At 49.6% G+C, this 19,677-nt stretch overlaps 1 protein-coding gene across 6 annotated transcripts in view; it reads left to right on the top strand.

Moving 5' to 3' along the window:
• Positions 1-19,677, top strand: part of UNC13B (unc-13 homolog B) — a 314,963-nt gene that overhangs the window by 183,959 nt on the left and 111,327 nt on the right. For all 6 annotated transcript variants that reach the window (XR_014453376.1, XM_083155406.1, XM_083155407.1 and 3 more), the window contains 2 exons: positions 6,299-6,345; positions 18,432-18,510. Coding sequence is in view for 5 of the 6 variants with exons in the window: in XM_083155406.1 (XP_083011532.1) it covers positions 6,299-6,345; positions 18,432-18,510 (126 nt within the window). In the remaining variant the exon portion in view is untranslated. The remainder of the gene's footprint in view (positions 1-6,298; positions 6,346-18,431; positions 18,511-19,677) is intronic.

Raw genomic sequence — 19,677 nt, 5'->3', positions numbered from 1 at the left:
GTTACATATCATGTCCCCAGTAGTGCCAGTTACATATCATGTCCCCAGTAGTGCCAGTTACATATCATGTCCCCAGTAGTGCCAGTTACATATCATGTCCCCAGTAGTGCCAGTTACATATCATGTCCCCAGTAGTGCCAGTTACATATCATGTCCTCAGTAGTGCCAGTTACATATCATGTCCTCAGTAGTGCCAGTTACATATCATGTCCTCAGTAGTGCCAGTTACATATCATGTCCTCAGTAGTGCCAGTGCCAGTTAACATATCATGTCCTCAGTAGTGCTGTTACATATCATGTCCCCAGTAGTGCCAGTTACATATCATGTCCCCAGTAGTGCCAGTTACATATCATGTCCCCAGTAGTGCCAGTTACATATCATGTCCCGCAGTAGTGCCAGTTACATATCATGTCCCCAGTAGTGCCAGTTACATATCATGTCCCCAGTAGTGCCAGTTACATATCATGTCCGCAGTAGTGCCAGTTACATATCATGTCCGCAAGAGTGCCAGTTACATATCATGTCCCCAGTAGTGCCAATTACATATCATGTCCCCAGTAGTGCCAATTACATATCATGTCCTCAGTAGTGCCAGTTGCATAACATGTCCCCAGTAGTGCCAGTTACATATCATGTCCCCAGTAGTGCCAGTTACATATCATGCCCTTAGTAATGCTGTTACAAACATCCCCAGTAATGCCAGTTACATACAGTATCATGTCCTCAGTAGTGCCAATTACAGACATCCCCATTAGTGCTTTTAGCAACAAAATAAATAAAAAAGAATAATTTGGATAAGGGATACTCAACCTTTACAATATATTCACTGGATTCCGCCCCGGATGGCTCTGGGGATGATGTGGCCTGCTCTTCACCCGTTATTCCAGTCTAGTGACCCCATTCTGGTGGGTGCAGGTGTGAATCCTTGTACCCAGAGTTGCAATCATGAGCAGGTTCTGGAGTAATACCCCAGCATGGTTCTATATAAAGGGCAACATTCTAGATTGGAACACTAGGGCAAATGACACTAAATGCCACACTTTCAGCTGGCAGCGCGCCCGGCTTCATTACCAGTCTGGAATTAGACTCTTCTGTTCGCGATTATCATTGGAAAAACCAGCGTGAAAGGAAACATGGATTTACCAGTATAAAGTAGTGGGAAACAGGCTTCCCAGTCTCATGGCATTAACCCTTTGCCAAGAGAATTTGGCCAAATAGGTGTGAAAATTGCCAAGCAAACCTTATTAACCCTTTGTAGTGCCAACGTTCCTTAGAGCGATCTCAAATATCCGCTAAGAATGCCAGCGCCGCTCACAGCGACGGTTCTTACCGTATAAATAAATACAAAATCCGCCGACTCTATTCATAGTTTAGTTAAGTATTGCACCCAAAAGAAGAACAGTCTTCGGCATGTTTAACGGATATTTTGAGGATCTCTCGCCGCAACGCTGGCACTCAAGGGGTTAATGAAAGGGTTGCGCGTCAATTTTCACACCTATTTTGACGAATTCCCTTGGCACCCAAAGCGCCAATAGTTTGTTAAAAACAAATGCAACAGCTGTCAAATGTCGCCCTCGGTGCCCGGCGGAGATCTCCCCTAGTCGCGGCATCATGCGGTGCGGGCTGTTCTCATTGGAGGATTCAGCCTCAGCAGTATGTCAGCGATCAGAGATTCACTGGATCAGACAGAATCCTGCGCTTTTCCAGGAGCAGCCGGCGGAGTTCTATTAATGAGGGGAAATACTGTTACCCGTTAGTGACTGGATGTATTGTGTATCCTGTGACAGGACAACCTGACACCCGGCAGAAGCTGGACATGGGATTAGTCTGTGATCTTCTACATCACAGGTCTTCAACCTGCGGCCCTCCAGATGTTGTGGAACTACATGTCCCAGCATGCCCTGACCGTTTTGGCATGCTCTTAAAGAAAAAAATGTGGCAATGCATGTTGGAACATGTAGTTTCACAACATCTGGAGGGCCGCAGGTTGAAGACCCATGATCTACAGTGATTACAGCAGAATTCTGCTAATGCAGTCACCGAGGCGTTATTCCATCCCTATGTGATCCCATGTAATCGCCTTCTCCGGTCTGTGGCACAATGTGGCGCATGCCAGGAGCGTGCACATTGCTGTGTCAGGTGATGATGCCATAACCGGTAATACGGCCCTTCGCCAGCGCCCTTGCCCAGATGTGGCCGATGGCGCATCTCTCTACCACACTGTGATATGTGAGATATTTACACACAGCAGTCAGTGACACAAACGCAGGCTGCTGGGGAATATCGCTACTAACCACCATGCAGTCTGTATGTGCCCAGTGTATGGGTGAGATGTGCGGTCACATGGTACCTGGTGGATCTGCCCTGGACAGGGTGCTGGGGAATATCACTACTAACCACCATGCAGCCTGTATGTGCTCAGTGTATGGGTGAGATATGCGGTCACATGGTACCTGGTGGATCTGCCCTGGACAGGGTGCTGGGGAATATCGCTACTAACCACCATGCAGTCTGTATGTGCTCAGTGTATGGGTGAGGTATGCGGTCACATGGTACCTGGTGGATCTGCCCTGGACAGGGTGCTGGGGAATATCACTACTAACCACCATGCAGCCTGTATGTGCTCAGTGTATGGGTGAGATATGCGGTCACATGGTACCTGGTGGATCTGCCCTGGACAGGGTGCTGGGGAATATCGCTACTAACCACCATGCAGCCTGTATGTGCTCAGTGTATGGGTGAGATATGCGGTCACATGGTACCTGGTGGATCTGCCCTGGACAGGGTTCTGGGGAATATCACTACTAACCACCATGCAGCCTGTATGTGCTCAGTGTATGGGTGAGATATGCGGTCACATGGTACCTGGTGGATCTGCCCTGGACAGGGTGCTGGGGAATATCGCTACTAACCACCATGCAGTCTGTATGTGCTCAGTGTATGGGTGAGATATGCGGTCACATGGTACCTGGTGGATCTGCCCTGGACAGGCTGCTGGGGAATATCACTACTAACCACCATGCAGCGTGTATGTGCTCAGTGTATGGGTGAGATATGCGGTCACATGGTACCTGGTGGATCTGCCCTGGACAGGCTGCTGGGGAATATCGCTACTAACCACCATGCAGTCTGTATGTGCTCAGTGTATGGGTGAGATATGCGGTCACATGGTACCTGGTGGATCTGCCCTGGACAGGCTGCTGGGGAATATCACTACTAACCACCATGCAGCGTGTATGTGCTCAGTGTATGGGTGAGATATGCGGTCACATGGTACCTGGTGGATCTGCCCTGGACAGGCTCTTCGTACCTCCCCCAGATAAGGGTGTCAGGAACCACGTATGGGCTGCATGTCACCTGGTGTGCTGTGTATAAGGGAATGGTAACTTGTACGTATTCTGGACAGGTTGGGATAGTTTGGTCTACAGCATGTTAGTCGACATGGGTCTAGTTCGACAGAAGCATTAGGTCGACAGTCAAAAGGTCAACATGGGGTTTTTCACTGTTTTTTTTTACCCGAATGTCGACACAGTTTCCAGCGCACAGCATCACTCGCTTCACTCGCCATGCTTCGGGCACGGTGCCTCTCTACGCTCTGCACACTATTTTATTCTCCCACCACGCCCTAGTGGATGGTGGGGAATGAAATACCGCCTGGACTCGTCGACCAACACAATGTAGACCCAATGACCGTATGCCTTCTGGACACAGGAAGGCTGTGCACGCTGTGTACCAGTAATTGTGAGCACTATTCTATGTGTACTGGGAATTGGATCTATTATATATGTGCCAGTTATACTGAGAGAGTACTAAGTGCTGGGTATCGGGACCGGTGTCTGTGTGTGTGCTGGGAATCGGGTCCCAGTGTCTGTGTGTGTGCTGGGAATCGGGGACTGTTATCTGTGTGTGCTGGGTATCAGGGCCCAGTGTCTGTGTGCTGGTAATCGGGGCCCAGTGTCTGTGTACTGGGAATCGGGGACTGTTATCTGTGTGTACTGGGAATCGGGGCCCAGTGTCTGTGTGTGTGTCTGTGTGCTGGGAATCGGGGACTGGTATCTGTGTGTGCTGGGAATCGGGGGCCCAGTGTCTGTGTTCTGAGTATCCGGGCCCAGTGTCTGTGTGCTGGGGGGGGGGGGGGACTGGTGTCTGTGTGTGCTGGGAATCGGGGACTGGTATCTGTGTGTGCTGGGGATCGGTGTCTGTGTGTGCTGGGAATCGGGGCCCGGTGTCTGTGTGCTGGGAATCGGGGCCCGGTGTCTGTGTGCTGGGAATCGGGGCCCGGTGTCTGTGTGCTGGGAATCGAGGACTGGTATCTGTGTGTGCTGGGGATCGGTGTCTGTGTGTGCTGGGGATCGGGGCCCAGTGTCTGTGTGCTGGGGATCGGGGCCCAGTGTCTGTGTGCTGGGTATCTGGGCCCAGTGTCTGTGTGCTGGGAATCGGGGACTGATACCTGTGTGCTGGGAATCGGGGACTGATACCTGTGTGCTGGGAATCGGGGACTGGTATCTGTGTGCTGGGTATCGGGGACTGGTATCTGTGTGCTGGGTATCGGGGACTGGTATCTGTGTGCTGGGTATCGGGGACTGGTATCTGTGTGCTGGGTATCGGGGACTGGTGTCTGTGTGTGCTGGGTATCGGGGACTGGTATCTGTGTGCTGGGAATCGGGGACTGGTGTCTCTGTGTGCTGGGAATCGGGGCCCGGTGTCTGTGTGTGCTGGGAATCGGGGACCGGTGTCTGTGTGTGCTGGGAATCGGGGCCCGGTGTCTGTGTGTGCTGGGAATCGGGGACCGTGTCTGTGTGTGCTGGGAATCGGGGACCGTTGTCTGTGTGTGCTGGGAATCGGGGACCGTTGTCTGTGTGTGCTGGGAATCGGGGACCGGTGTCTGTGTGTGCTGGGAATCGCGGACCGGTGTCTGTGTGTGCTGGGAATCGCGGACCGGTGTCTGTGTGTGCTGGGAATCGCGGACCGGTGTCTGTGTGTGCTGGGAATCGGGGACCTGTGTCTGTGTGTGCTGGGAATCGCGGACCGGTGTCTGTGTGTGCTGGGAATCGGGGACCGGTGTCTGTGTGTGCTGGGAATCGGGGACCGGTGTCTGTGTGTGCTGGGAATCGGGGACCGTTGTCTGTGTGTGCTGGGAATCGGGGACCGGTGTCTGTGTGTGCTGGGAATCGCGGACCGGTGTCTGTGTGTGCTGGGAATCGCGGACCGGTGTCTGTGTGTGCTGGGAATCGCGGACCGGTGTCTGTGTGTGCTGGGAATCGCGGACCGGTGTCTGTGTGTGCTGGGAATCGCGGACCGGTGTCTGTGTGTGCTGGGAATCGCGGACCGGTGTCTGTGTGTGCTGGGAATCGCGGACCGGTGTCTGTGTGTGCTGGGAATCGCGGACCGGTGTCTGTGTGTGCTGGGAATCGCGGACCGGTGTCTGTGTGTGCTGGGAATCGGGGACCGGTGTCTGTGTGTGCTGGGAATCGGGGACCGTTGTCTGTGTGTGCTGGGAATCGGGGACCGTTGTCTGTGTGTGCTGGGAATCGGGGACCGGTGTCTGTGTGTGCTGGGAATCGCGGACCGGTGTCTGTGTGTGCTGGGAATCGCGGACCGGTGTCTGTGTGTGCTGGGAATCGCGGACCGGTGTCTGTGTGTGCTGGGAATCGCGGACCGGTGTCTGTGTGTGCTGGGAATCGCGGACCGGTGTCTGTGTGTGCTGGGAATCGCGGACCGGTGTCTGTGTGTGCTGGGAATCGGGGACCGGTGTCTGTGTGTGCTGGGAATCGGGGACCGGTGTCTGTGTGTGCTGGGAATCGCGGACCGGTGTCTGTGTGTGCTGGGAATCGCGGACCGGTGTCTGTGTGTGCTGGGAATCGCGGACCGGTGTCTGTGTGTGCTGGGAATCGCGGACCGGTGTCTGTGTGTGCTGGGAATCGCGGACCGGTGTCTGTGTGTGCTGGGAATCGCGGACCGGTGTCTGTGTGTGCTGGGAATCGCGGACCGGTGTCTGTGTGTGCTGGGAATCGGGGACCGGTGTCTGTGTGTGCTGGGAATCGGGGCCCGGTGTCTGTGTGTGCTGGGAATCGGGGCCCGGTGTCTGTGTGTGCTGGGAATCGGGGACCGGTGTCTGTGTGTGCTGGGAATCGGGGACCGGTGTCTGTGTGTGCTGTGTTCTCTGGGAATCAGTGGAATGTGTATAAATACTGTGCTTTGTGTATAATTAGTGTGTGTTCTATCTGGTGCTTGCTGTCACCTGCTGTACTTTTCTGAGGGTTTTTAATTAATCCTGTGTTTTTTTTTCTTTATCAGACACAAGATGACGGAGACCCATCAAAGCCACCGTGGTTTAAAGGAGGGTGAGTTCTGTTCTGAGTTTACATTTTATATATATATAGTGAGTGCAGCCTAGTTCTGTTCTGTATATACTGTAAGCTGCACAATATCATCTCTCTACTGTATCCCCCACATGACTACTGAATTCTGTTAGGTATGTGCTTGAGGAATGCGATGCCGGGGCGGTGACATCACCCGACATCGCATTGCGGCACCCTGCAATACCGCCGGGATGTATCATCTCGATGCCGGGAGCCGGGGGGTCTGCACATGCGCGGTTATGCACTGACCCCCCGCTGACCGCACTGCCGCTCGGGCAGTTGCGATGTGCAGCCATAGGCTACAATGGGCTATCGCCATATCAGAATGGCGATAGCCCAGGGGTGCGATGAGGGGCTGCCCGGCGGCGCTGCAGGGAGTATCGGAGATTCCTGCTGCGGTCCCCCTTTAATACATTTAGGTGAAACTTAATATTTGCGGTTAACCCCCGAAAACAGGTGTTTTCTGGGATTTAGCCGCAAATATTAGTGGATAAATGGGCCCCTTAATCTGCTGCACAATATTATCTTTCTCTACTGAATTGTGTTAGGTATTGACAATATCACAAACCTTTGTTATTCTTCCCTTTGGAATATATAGTAAACCGGAAATGTCTGCGTGCTAGTGGGGGCAGTGGTCTGACATTGATCACACCTTTGATAAAACAATTAGGTGTGGGTGGAGTTAGAGGGTGGGAATCACAAGGATCTGTACTGCTACTTAATCATTATATGTTAGGCTGTGAGGCCTTCTGGCTGTGTAGCCTTTAGACGTGTAGCCTTATAGATGTGAAGTATTATAGTGTAAAGTATGCAGACTATATTACTATAACATCGGAGATATACAGGAGATAAAGAGGAGGACAGAGAACACTTCACCCACCACTGAAACTCCAGCAACCAACATACTGCAGTGAGCTGCCTGTCTCAGCATCACCTACAGTCTGAACAACCTGGACACTGATCTCCACACTGAACTAAATGCTGTCACACACTGCTTCTGTCTCACTTATACATTACCTATACTTCCTGTAGGCTCTCCACGCTTCCAGTACACCACCTTCTCACTGCTCATTCTAGGCCACTCCAATCTCATTCTATATCACTACTCTGACCAACTTTACACAGAAATATGGCTCCTAGATCCAGTCCCATACCAGTCCTCGCTGTCAGGACTCACCACCTCTCAACTTCCACACCTCTCACACGCACCCACAACCCACACAACCTAATTACTATCTCACCTGTCCCCTCCCTTCCTTTCTCCTGTGCTCTCTGGAATGCTAGATCAGTCTGCAACAGGCTCCCAACTATCCACGACCTCTTTATCTCCCACTTTTTTAACCTTCTCGCCATCACTGAAACCTGGCTCTCCTCCTCTGACACTACCTCCCCTGCTGCCCTCTCTTATGGAGGCCTCTCCTTCACACACTCGGTCAGACCGGATGGCCGCCAGGGTGGAGGAGTGGGCATCCTCCTCTCCCCCAACTGCACCTTCCGCGCCATCCCGCCTGAGCCCTCCCTCACATTCTCCACCTTTGAGGTACACACTATCCGCCTCTTCTACCCCATTCACCTCCTTGTGGCTACCGCCCCCTGGCCCCTGCTCCCCTTTCCTTGATAACTGCTGCGTGGCTTCCACACTTTCTTGCCTCTGACCTCCCCTCTATCATCCTCGGTGACTTTAACATTCCTATTGACATCAATAATGCTGCCTCCTCTAATCTGCTTGACTTTACCACCTCCTTTGGACTTTCTCAATGGACCTCCACCCCCACTCATAATCTCAGACACTCCCTTGACCTAGTCTTCACCCACCATTATAATCTCTCTGATTTCTCTAATTCTTCCTTCCCACTCTCTGACCACAATCTGCTCTCTTTCACCCTCTCATCCTCCCCTCTCCCCTCATTGCCCAGACCCACAGTCACCAGACGTAACCTCGGGTCTCTTCACCCTACTGTCCTGTCTTCCCTGGAGACTTTCCGCTCTCCTCTTTCCACCATGACCTGCCCCAACCAGGCTGCCTCGTTCTATTACTCTTCTCTCACCTCTGCTCTCGACTCTGTAGCCCCCCTCCACACTGTTCCCCTCCGACGCTCTAAACCACAACCCTGGCACAACAAAATAACACGATTATTGCAAAAATGTGCACGCTCTGCTGAACGCCTCTGGAGGAAATCTCACTCTCTGGCAGACTTCTTCCATTTCAAGTTTATTCTCTCCTCCTACAGTGCTGCTCTCTCCTATACCAAACAATCTTTCTTCAAATCTCTCATCTCTTTCCATTCCTCCAATCCCCGCCGTCTCTTTGAAACTTTCAACACTCTACTTCGCCCTGTACCACCCCTCCTCCCTTCATCCCTCACTGCCATTGACTTTGCCTCCTTCTTCCTCTCTAAAATTTATATAGAATTTGACATAGAAACATAGAATTTGACGGCAGATAAGAACCATTTGGCCCATCTAGTCTGCCCCTTTTTAAGAGATAATCCGACATGATATCTCCTCTCCCCCCCCCCCCCCAACTACCCAACTCTGTCATCCTTCTGCCCTACTACAGCTGAGGAAGTCCGCTCCCTCATCTCATCCTCTCCCCCCTCTACCTGTCCCATGGACCCTCTCACCTCCCGTCTCCTCAGTTCCCTCTCCCCCACTGGCTGCTCCCACCTTGCTCACCTCTTTAACCTATCCCTTTCTACTGGCATCTTTTGCTCACCCTTCAAACATGCTCTGGTCTCACCTAGTCTTAAAAAACCAAACCTGGACCCTTTATCTCCCACAAGCTACCGCCCTATCTCTCTTCTCCCATTTGCCTCTAAAATACTAGAACGGCTGGTTTACAGGCGTCTCACCAGCTACCTGTCTGACCACTCCATCCTAGATCCCCTTCAATCTGGCTTTCGCCCACTTCACTCCACTGAGACTGCCCTAGTGAAAGTCACCAATGACCTGCTGTCAGCCAAATCCAAGGGTCACTTCTCCCTGCTTATCCTTTTGGACCTATCTGCTGCCTTTGACACTGTAGATCAGCCTCTCCTCCTCCACACACTCCAAAACATTGGCCTCTGTGGCACGGTCTTCGACTGGTTTTCCTCTTACCTCTCCAAACGTTCCCTCTCAGTCTCTGCCTCTGGCTCCACCTCACCACCTTCTATCCTTCCTGTCGGGGTCCCTCAGGGTTCCGTCCTTGGCCCCATTCTGTTCTCTCTGTACACCTCCTCTCTGGGTGCACTCATTAACTCCTTTGGCTTCCAATATCACCTCTATGCAGATGACACCCAAATCTACCTCTCCTCTCCTGATCTGTCCCCCACTGTTCTCTCTCATGTTTCCAACTGCCTCTCTGCCATCTCCACCTGGATGTCTGAGCGATTTCTGAAGCTGAATATGGACAGAACCGAACTTATTATCTTAGTACTTGTGTATTTTCACGGCGCCCGATATATTGGATGCGATATCGGCCGATATATCAATGTGATCCAAACAGATTTTTGACCTGTTCATAATGATTTTATATAGTGTGGCGAGCGCAGTAATCCGTGTCCCCTCGTGGGGCTCGCTGCGCTCACCACGCTATATAAAATCAACTCCATGCCTAGTGGATAGTGGGGTTATGAACAGGTCAAAAATCGGTTTGGATCGCAGCGATATATCGGGCGATATCGCATTTGATATATCGGCCACCTTGAAAATACACAAGTACCATTATCTTTCCCCCACCCAGAGCTATGCCCCCTACTAATATCTCTATCACTGTTAACAACACCATCATCTCCCCCGTTCCCCAACTCCGCTGCCTGGGTGTCACTCTTGACTCCTCCCTCTCCTTTGCACCCCACATCCAAGCCCTGCCCATTCTTGCCGGTTCCAGTTACGCAACATTGCTCGCATCAGGCCCTTTCTCTCACAGAGTGCAACTAAGCTGATCATCCACTCATTAGTCATCTCACGGCTCGACTACTGCAATGTTCTCCTCACCGGCCTCGCTCAATCCCAACTGGCTCCTCTCCAATCTGTCCTCAATGCTGCAGCCAGGCTTATCTTCCTCTCCCGCTGCTCTACTTCTGCCACTCCCCTTCAACAAAATCTGCACTGGCTTCCATTCCCCTACAGAATCCTCTTCAAACACCTCGCACTCACATACAGGGCCATCTACAGTGTATCTGTGATCAGTCCCGATACTGAGGCATGAGTCACGCAGTACAGTATGTGAGTTTGTGCCTCACTGGTTCTTCGTACAAATCTATGAAGAAAAATTTCATAGATTGTCACCCAGCCTTTAATATGGCTACTGTCAGATCTGTCGGTGATTGTGCTGAGCGGCGGAATTAGCCAGTAGGTGGCCAGTGTGAGCCTCCGTTGTACCAGAAAACCTGCTCATGCCACAATCCATCTTTCCTGGTTTCCTCCTCATCTCTGTAGCTGATGATATTTCCCCAGTGATATAGACGTTGCACTTGGTTCCACTGCACAGATGAAGATACAAAGTATTTAATGTGATTTCCAGCATGTTGGGGTGGTGCGTCTTCATGTGTCAGCCTGTCACACAAGTAGGTCGGGTTGCTAGGAAATCACACTGAGCCGCGTTATTCTTATCGTCTGTCTATAAAATATTCCTATGTAGTGGTATACGTACAATGGCTGCGCACAGAAGGTACATGCCGAGAAGAGATAATATTCCCATGTAGTGGTATACGTACAATGGCTGCGCACAGAAGGTACATGCCGGAAAGAGATAATATTACTATGTAGTGGTATACATACAATGGCTGCGCACAGAAGGTACATGCCGGGAAGAGATAATATTACTATGTAGTGGTATACATACAATGGCTGGGCACAGAAGGTACATGCCGGGAAGAGATAATATTCCTATGTAGTGATATACATACAATGGCTGGGCACAGAAGGTACATGCCGGGAAGAGATAATATTCCTATGTAGTGGTATACATACAATGGCTGGGCACAGAAGGTACATGCCGGGAAGAGATAATATTCCCATGTAGTGGTATACATACAATGGCTGGGCACAGAAGGTACATGCTGGGAAGAGATAATATTCCTATGTAGTGGTATACATACAATGGCTGGGCACAGAAGGTACATGCCGGGAAGAGATAATATTCCTATGTAGTGGTATACGTACAATGGCTGGGCACAGAAGGTACATGCCGGGAAGAGATAATATTCCTATGTAGTGGTATACGTACAATAGCTGCGCACAGAAGGTACATGCCGGGAAGAGATAATAATCCTATGTAGTGGTATACACACAATGGCTGGGCACAGAAGGTACATGCCGGGAAGAGATAATATTCCTATGTAGTGGTATACATACAATGGCTGCGCACAGAAGGTACATGCCGGGAAGAGATAATATTCCTATGTAGTGGTATACGTACAATGGCTGGGCACAGAAGGTACATGCCGGGAAGAGATAATATTCCTATGTAGTGATATACGTACAATGGCTGGGCACAGAAGGTACATGCCGGGAAGAGATAATATTCCTATGTAGTGATATACGTACAATGGCTGGGCACAGAAGGTACATGCCGGGAAGAGATAATATTCCTATGTAGTGGTATACATACAATGGCTGGGCACAGAAGGTACATGCCGGGAAGAGATAATATTCCTATGTAGTGGTATACATACAATGGCTGCGCACAGAAGGTACATGCCGGGAAGAGATAATATTCCTATGTAGTGATATACATACAATGGCTGGGCACAGAAGGTACATGCCGGGAAGAGATAATATTCCTATGTAGTGGTATACATACAATGGCTGGGCACAGAAGGTACATGCCGGGAAGAGATAATATTCCTATGTAGTGGTATACATACAATGGCTGCGCACAGAAGGTACATGCCGGGAAGAGATAATATTCCTATGTAGTGATATACATACAATGGCTGGGCACAGAAGGTACATGCCGGGAAGAGATAATATTCCTATGTAGTGGTATACGTACAATGGCTGCGCACAGAAGGTACATGCCGGGAAGAGATAATATTCCTATGTAGTGGTATACGTACAATGGCTGGGCACAGAAGGTACATGCCGGGAAGAGATAATATTCCTATGTAGTGGTATACATACAATGGCTGCGCACAGAAGGTACATGCCGGGAAGAGATAATATTCCTATGTAGTGGTATACACACAATGGCTGGGCACAGAAGGTACATGCCGGGAAGAGATAATATTCCTATGTAGTGGTATACATACAATGGCTGCGCACAGAAGGTACATGCCGGGAAGAGATAATATTCCTATGTAGTGATATACATACAATGGCTGGGCACAGAAGGTACATGCCGGGAAGAGATAATATTCCTATGTAGTGGTATACACACAATGGCTGGGCACAGATGGTACATGCCGGGAAGAGATAATATTCCCATGTAGTGGTATACGTACAATGGCTGCGCACAGAAGGTACATGCCGGGAAGAGATAATATTCCTATGTAGTGGTATACGTACAATGGCTGCGCACAGAAGGTACATGCCGGGAAGAGATAATATTCCTATGTAGTGGTATACGTACAATGGCTGGGCACAGAAGGTACATGCCGGGAAGAGATAATATTCCTATGTAGTGGTATACATACAATGGCTGGGCACAGAAGGTACATGCTGGGAAGAGATAATATTCCTATGTAGTGGTATACATACAATGGCTGCGCACAGAAGGTACATGCCGGGAAGAGATAATATTCCTATGTAGTGGTATACGTACAATGGCTGCGCACAGAAGGTACATGCCGGGAAGAGATAATATTCCTATGTAGTGGTATACATACAATGGCTGGGCACAGAAGGTACATGCCAGGAAGAGATAATATTCCTATGTAGTGGTATACGTACAATGGCTGGGCACAGAAGGTACATCCCGGGAAGAGATACTATTCCTATGTAGTGGTATACGTACAATGGCTGGGCACAGAAGGTACATCCCGGGAAGAGATACTATTCCTATGTAGTGGTATACGTACAATGGCTGGGCACAGAAGGTACATGCCGGGAAGAGATAATATTCCTATGTAGTGGTATACGTACAATGGCTGCGCACAGAAGGTACATGCCGGGAAGAGATAATATTCCTATGTAGTGGTATATACACAATGGCTGGGCACAGAAGGTACATGCCTGGAAGAGGTAATATTCCCATGTAGTGGTATACATACAATGGCTGGTCACAGAAGGTACATGCCGGGAAGAGATAATATTCCTATGTAGTGGTATACGTACAATGGCTGCGCACAGAAGGTACATGCTGGGAAGAGATAATATTCCTATGTAGTGGTATACACACAATGGCTGCGCACAGAAGGTACATGCCGGGAAGAGATAATATTCCTATGTAGTGGTATACATACAATGGCTGCGCACAGAAGGTACATGCCGGGAAGAGATAATATTCCTATGTAGTGGTATACATACAATGGCTGGGCACAGAAGGTACATGCCGGGAAGAGATAATATTCCTATGTAGTGGTATACGTACAATGGCTGGGCACAGAAGGTACATCCCGGGAAGAGATACTATTCCTATGTAGTGGTATGCATACAATGGCTGGGCACAGAAGGTACATGCCGGGAAGAGATAATATTCCTATGTAGTGGTATACGTACAATGGCTGCGCACAGAAGGTACATGCCGGGAAGAGATAATATTCCTATTTAGTGGTATACGTACAATGGCTGGGCACAGAAGGTACATGCCGGGAAGAGATAATATTCCTATGGAGTGGTATACGTACAATGGCTGCGCACAGAAGGTACATGCCAGGAAGAGATAATATTCCTATGTAGTGGTATACACACAATGGCTGGGCACAGAAGGTACGTGCCGGGAAGAGATAATAATCCTATGTAGTGGTATACGTACAATGGCTGGGCACAGAAGGTACGTGCCGGGAAGAGATAATATTCCTATGTAGTGGTATACATACAATAGCTGGGCACAGAAGGTACGTGCCGGGAAGAGATAATATTCCTATGTAGTGGTATACACACAATGGCTGGGCACAGAAGGTACATGCCGGGAAGAGATAATATTCCTATGTAGTGGTATACGTACAATGGCTGGGCACAGAAGGTACATGCCGGGAAGAGATAATATTCCTATGTAGTGGTATACGTACAATGGCTGGGCACAGAAGGTACATGCCGGGAAGGGGATGCAGTTACGATCCCGGCGGTCGGGATCCCGGCGTTCAGAATCCCGACGCCGGAATCCCGACCGCCGAAATGCCGACACATTCTCCCTCCTGGGGTGTCCACGACACCCCTGGAGGGAGAATAAATTAGTGTGCCGAGCGTAGCGAGGCACCGGGCCCGCTGCGTGGCGAGCGCAGCGAGCCCGCAAGGGGGGGCGATCCACGTCCCCCCCTTGTCGGCATTTCGGCTGTCGGGATTCCGGCGTCGGGATTCTGAACGCCGGGATCCCGACCGCCGGGATTCAATACTGAATCCGCCGGGAAGAGATAATATTCCTATGTAGTGGTATACACACAATGGCTGCGCACAGAAGGTACATGCCGGGAAGAGATAATATTCCTATGTAGTGGTATACATACAATGGCTGTGCACAGAAGGTACATGCCGGGAAGAGATAATATTCCTATGTAGTGGTATACATACAATGGCTGGGCACAGAAGGTACATGCCGGGAAGAGATAATATTCCCATGTAGTGGTATACATACAATGTCCGGGCACAGAAGGTACATGCCGGGAAGAGATAATATTCCTATGTAGTGGTATACATACAATGGCTGGGCACAGAAGGTACATGCCAGGAAGAGATAATATTCCTATGTAGTGGTATACGTACAATGGCTGGGCACAGAAGGTACATGCCGGGAAGAGATAATGTTCCTATGTAGTGGTATACGTACAATGGCTGCACACAGAAGGTACATGCCAGGAAGAGATAATATTCCTATGTAGTGGTATACGTACAATGGCTGGGCACAGAAGGTACATGCCAGGAAGAGATAATATTCCTATGTAGTGGTATACGTACAATGGCTGGGCACAGAAGGTACATGCCGGGAAGAGATAATGTTCCTATGTAGTGGTATACGTACAATGGCTGCACACAGAAGGTACATGCCAGGAAGAGATAATATTCCTATGTAGTGGTATACGTACAATGGCTGGGCACAGAAGGTACATGCCGGGAAGAGATAATGTTCCTATGTAGTGGTATACGTACAATGGCTGCACACAGAAGGTACATGCCAGGAAGAGATAATATTCCTATGTAGTGGTATACGTACAATGGCTGGGCACAGAAGGTACATGCCGGGAAGAGATAATATTCCTATGTAGTGGTATACACACAATGGCTGCGCACAGAAGGTACATGCCGGGAAGAGATAATATTCCTATGTAGTGGTATACATACAATGGCTGTGCACAGAAGGTACATGCCGGGAAGAGATAATATTCCTATGTAGTGGTATACATACAATGGCTGGGCACAGAAGGTACATGCCGGGAAGAGATAATATTCCCATGTAGTGGTATACATACAATGTCCGGGCACAGAAGGTACATGCCGGGAAGAGATAATATTCCTATGTAGTGGTATACATACAATGGCTGGGCACAGAAGGTACATGCCAGGAAGAGATAATATTCCTATGTAGTGGTATACGTACAATGGCTGGGCACAGAAGGTACATGCCGGGAAGAGATAATGTTCCTATGTAGTGGTATACGTACAATGGCTGCACACAGAAGGTACATGCCAGGAAGAGATAATATTCCTATGTAGTGGTATACGTACAATGGCTGGGCACAGAAGGTACATGCCAGGAAGAGATAATATTCCTATGTAGTGGTATACGTACAATGGCTGGGCACAGAAGGTACATGCCAGGAAGAGATAATGTTCCTATGTAGTGGTATACGTACAATGGCTGCACACAGAAGGTACATGCCAGGAAGAGATAATATTCCTATGTAGTGGTATACGTACAATGGCTGGGCACAGAAGGTACATGCCAGGAAGAGATAATATTCCTATGTAGTGGTATACGTACAATGGCTGGGCTGGAAGGTACATGCTGGGAAGAGATAATATTCCTATGTAGTGGTATATACACAATGGCTGGGCACAGAAGGTACATGCTGGGAAGAGATAATATTCCTATGTAGTGGTATACGTACAATGGCTGGGCACAGAAGGTACATGCCAGGAAGAGATAATATTCCTATGTAGTGGTATACGTACAATGGCTGGGCTGGAAGGTACATGCTGGGAAGAGATAATATTCCTATGTAGTGGTATACGTACAATGGCTGGGCACAGAAGGTACATGCCGGGAAGAGATAATATTCCTATGTAGTGGTATACGTACAATGGCTGGGCACAGAAGGTACATGCCAGGAAGAGATAATATTCCTATGTAGTGGTATACGTACAATGGCTGGGCTGGAAGGTACATGCTGGGAAGAGCTTTCCTTCTGGGGAAGTAGGTGCGGAAAGTGGGGCACTCTCAGACTGGGGAATACAATGCGAGCACGCCACACTGCACTACCGTGTGCTATGATCTGCCGCAGTCACGCACACCATGAGCTGCCATATTTTTTTGACGCACCAGGAATACGTCTGGTTACCTTTCACCCATTTAACCTTTCCCACTTCCGCCTGACCCCCTTTTTTTCAGTGCCTTAGGAGCCGGGCACGTTTTTATCAGCTATGTTTTATTTGATCTTACTTTGTTTTTCCTGCGCCTCACACCTCCGCCATACCTCCTGGGCAGGGAACACTGGCACCAATATATACTAGTGTTTGCCGCATTGGGTAGAATTCTGCTGTATATGGGAAGAATAGGGGGTTAACAAGGTGGTTACGATGTCTCTAGATCATGTCATGGGCGACCTCCCTTAGTCATACCCGTAGACTCCTGAAGATATTAGTTTGCTCCTAGATCTACAGTAACGAAAGTTAGACGCAAGCGGTAGATCGATTGAAGCGTTGTCGCCGGTCACATGGCCCACACGAGGTTTTCACGATTTTTGGTGGCTATGTCACCCTAGCGCTTGTGTCTTTCGTTACTGTTGATCTAGATGCGTTCTGCTAAGGGTGGTTCACCATAACATGGTTGGTCTAGACATTGTAGAGCCATCGTCCGGATATGGAGCAAGGTTTGGGAAGTCCCTCCTCATGTGTATGATCCAGTAGCCGGATTTTCTATTGGGTCATTCCCACAATGATGTCATCTTTAAGGATCAGACAGATAGGATGAGTTAGATCCTGCTCATATATAGGTTTGCCTTAGCTGGTGCTTCTCTTCATCCCACCTTGTGTATTGCCTGGGTTAATAATACAATAGAGTCCTGGACAGAGCACCTGGCGTCTGGTTTACAGGCACAGGAAGATCAGATACGTGAGGCTTCTGTGGAATTAGAGATGCGTCTCCTAGATGCGGCTTCTGTACAGACGCGTTTCACCGCCTTGGCCGTTTCTCCTAGAACATCCTTTTGGCTCAAATTGTAGGACACTGACCCAGGGTCAAGGCCTTGTCTGTGAGGAGTTTGTATGTTCTTCCCATGATGCTTTAGATCAGGTATGTCCAACCGTGGCCCTCCAGATGTTGTGAAACTACACATCCCAGCATGCCTTGCAATAGTTTTAGCATTCCCTAATAGCAAAACTGTGGCAAGGCAAGATGGGACTTGTAGTTTCACAACAGCTGGAGGGCCAAGGTTGACATGCCTGCTTTAGATGGTCCGGTTTCCTCGCACTATACAAAATAACACTGTATAGTGTGTCTGTGTGGTGTGTACAGGGAATTTAGAGTGTAAGCTCCTCTGGAGCAGGGACTGATATGTGTGAAGGCCTCCTGCACAGCCCTGCGGAATATATGTGCGCTATATAATAATTGTTAATATATAATTAACATAGGGTTTCACAGAAGACCCGGCTATCGGAGTCACTTACACAGACCGGGCCGTATATATCTGTACATACTAATGACCCAGTAATCCCATACATACTGTACCCTGCGTTCTGTACTAATCGATGCATCTCTGTGTTCCCAGGTCTGGAGGGGGCCTGTATGGCATTGACAGCATGCCGGACCTGCGCAAGAAGAAGCCCATCCCGTTGGTTAGCGATTTGGTGAGTGTCCGGCGGTTGGCTGTATGTGATATATTGTGCAGAGCGTTGGGAGGTCCTTTGTCTTGTTGGTGGATCTTATCCCCGTCTCCTGGGCGTTGGGCCTGATTCAGGTTTATAAGTAAAGGAAAAGCTAGTAACGGTGTGTCCGCATCAAACCCTGCTGCCATGCAGGGGGGCAGATATATCTATATGTTTCTGTGCAAGGTAAATACGCGCTGCTTTTGCATGGAGTCGACACATGTTAGGCAGCTTTATTTGTACACGGCAGTTTAGATTTCAGTTTGAACACCCCCCCAAATCTAATCTCTCTGCACAAATTACATCTGCCTCCTGTAGAGCAGTATGGTGTAAGCCGGGTGCACATGCTGCATCTGCCTCCCTGCAGCGCAACATTGCATTACACAGGTGCACGTGTTTCATCTGCCCCCCCTGCAACCCAGCATGGTGTTACCTCTGCCCCCCGCAGTGCAGCATGGTGTTACCCAAGTGCACGTTAGAGCTGCTCCTGCAGCACAGCATTGTGTTGTCCAGTTGCGCATTACATCTGCCCCCTGCAGTGCAGCATAGTGTTGTCCAGTTGTACGTTACATCTGCCCCCCTGCAGTGCAGCATAGTGTTGTCCAGTTGCGCAATACATCTGCCCCCTGCAGTGCAGCATAGTGTTGTCCCGTTGCGCATTACATCTGCCCCCCTGCAGTGCAGCATAGTGTTGTCCAGTTGCGCATTACATCTGCCCCCCTGCAGTGCAGCATAGTGTTGTCCAGTTGCACGTTACATCTGACCCCCTGCAGTTCTGCTTTACTTACAAGCATGAATGGTACCCATGGTACACACTGAGAATTGCCTCTGTAAAAGTGACTGTTATTGATCTTGTCTCTGACTACATTAACCTCTTGCAATTCTTTTATATGCCGCCCCTCCTATTCCGCAGGCGATGGTAAGTGGCTTCCCCTACAGGTCAGCGGCAAGAGCCATGGATTCCCTTTCACCCTGCTCCATAACCCCCCCCCCCCCCCTCCCGCAACATGATTTGTTTTATGTCTGCCGCTGGCAGCCTTTCCGGCATCACTGAATTAATGGACCAGAGTACGACTGTGCGTCTGCCTCGCTGATAAGTCACCCGCTCTCCACTGTTACTAACTAAGTATACACTAAGAGGTCCCCACG

Source organism: Crinia signifera, chromosome 1 (genome assembly GCF_055691185.1).
Source record: "Crinia signifera chromosome 1, ASM5569118v1, whole genome shotgun sequence".
NCBI lineage: Eukaryota > Metazoa > Chordata > Amphibia > Anura > Myobatrachidae > Crinia > Crinia signifera.
Note: the sequence above shows the minus strand (reverse complement) of the source record. Positions and strands in the feature narration are given on the sequence as shown.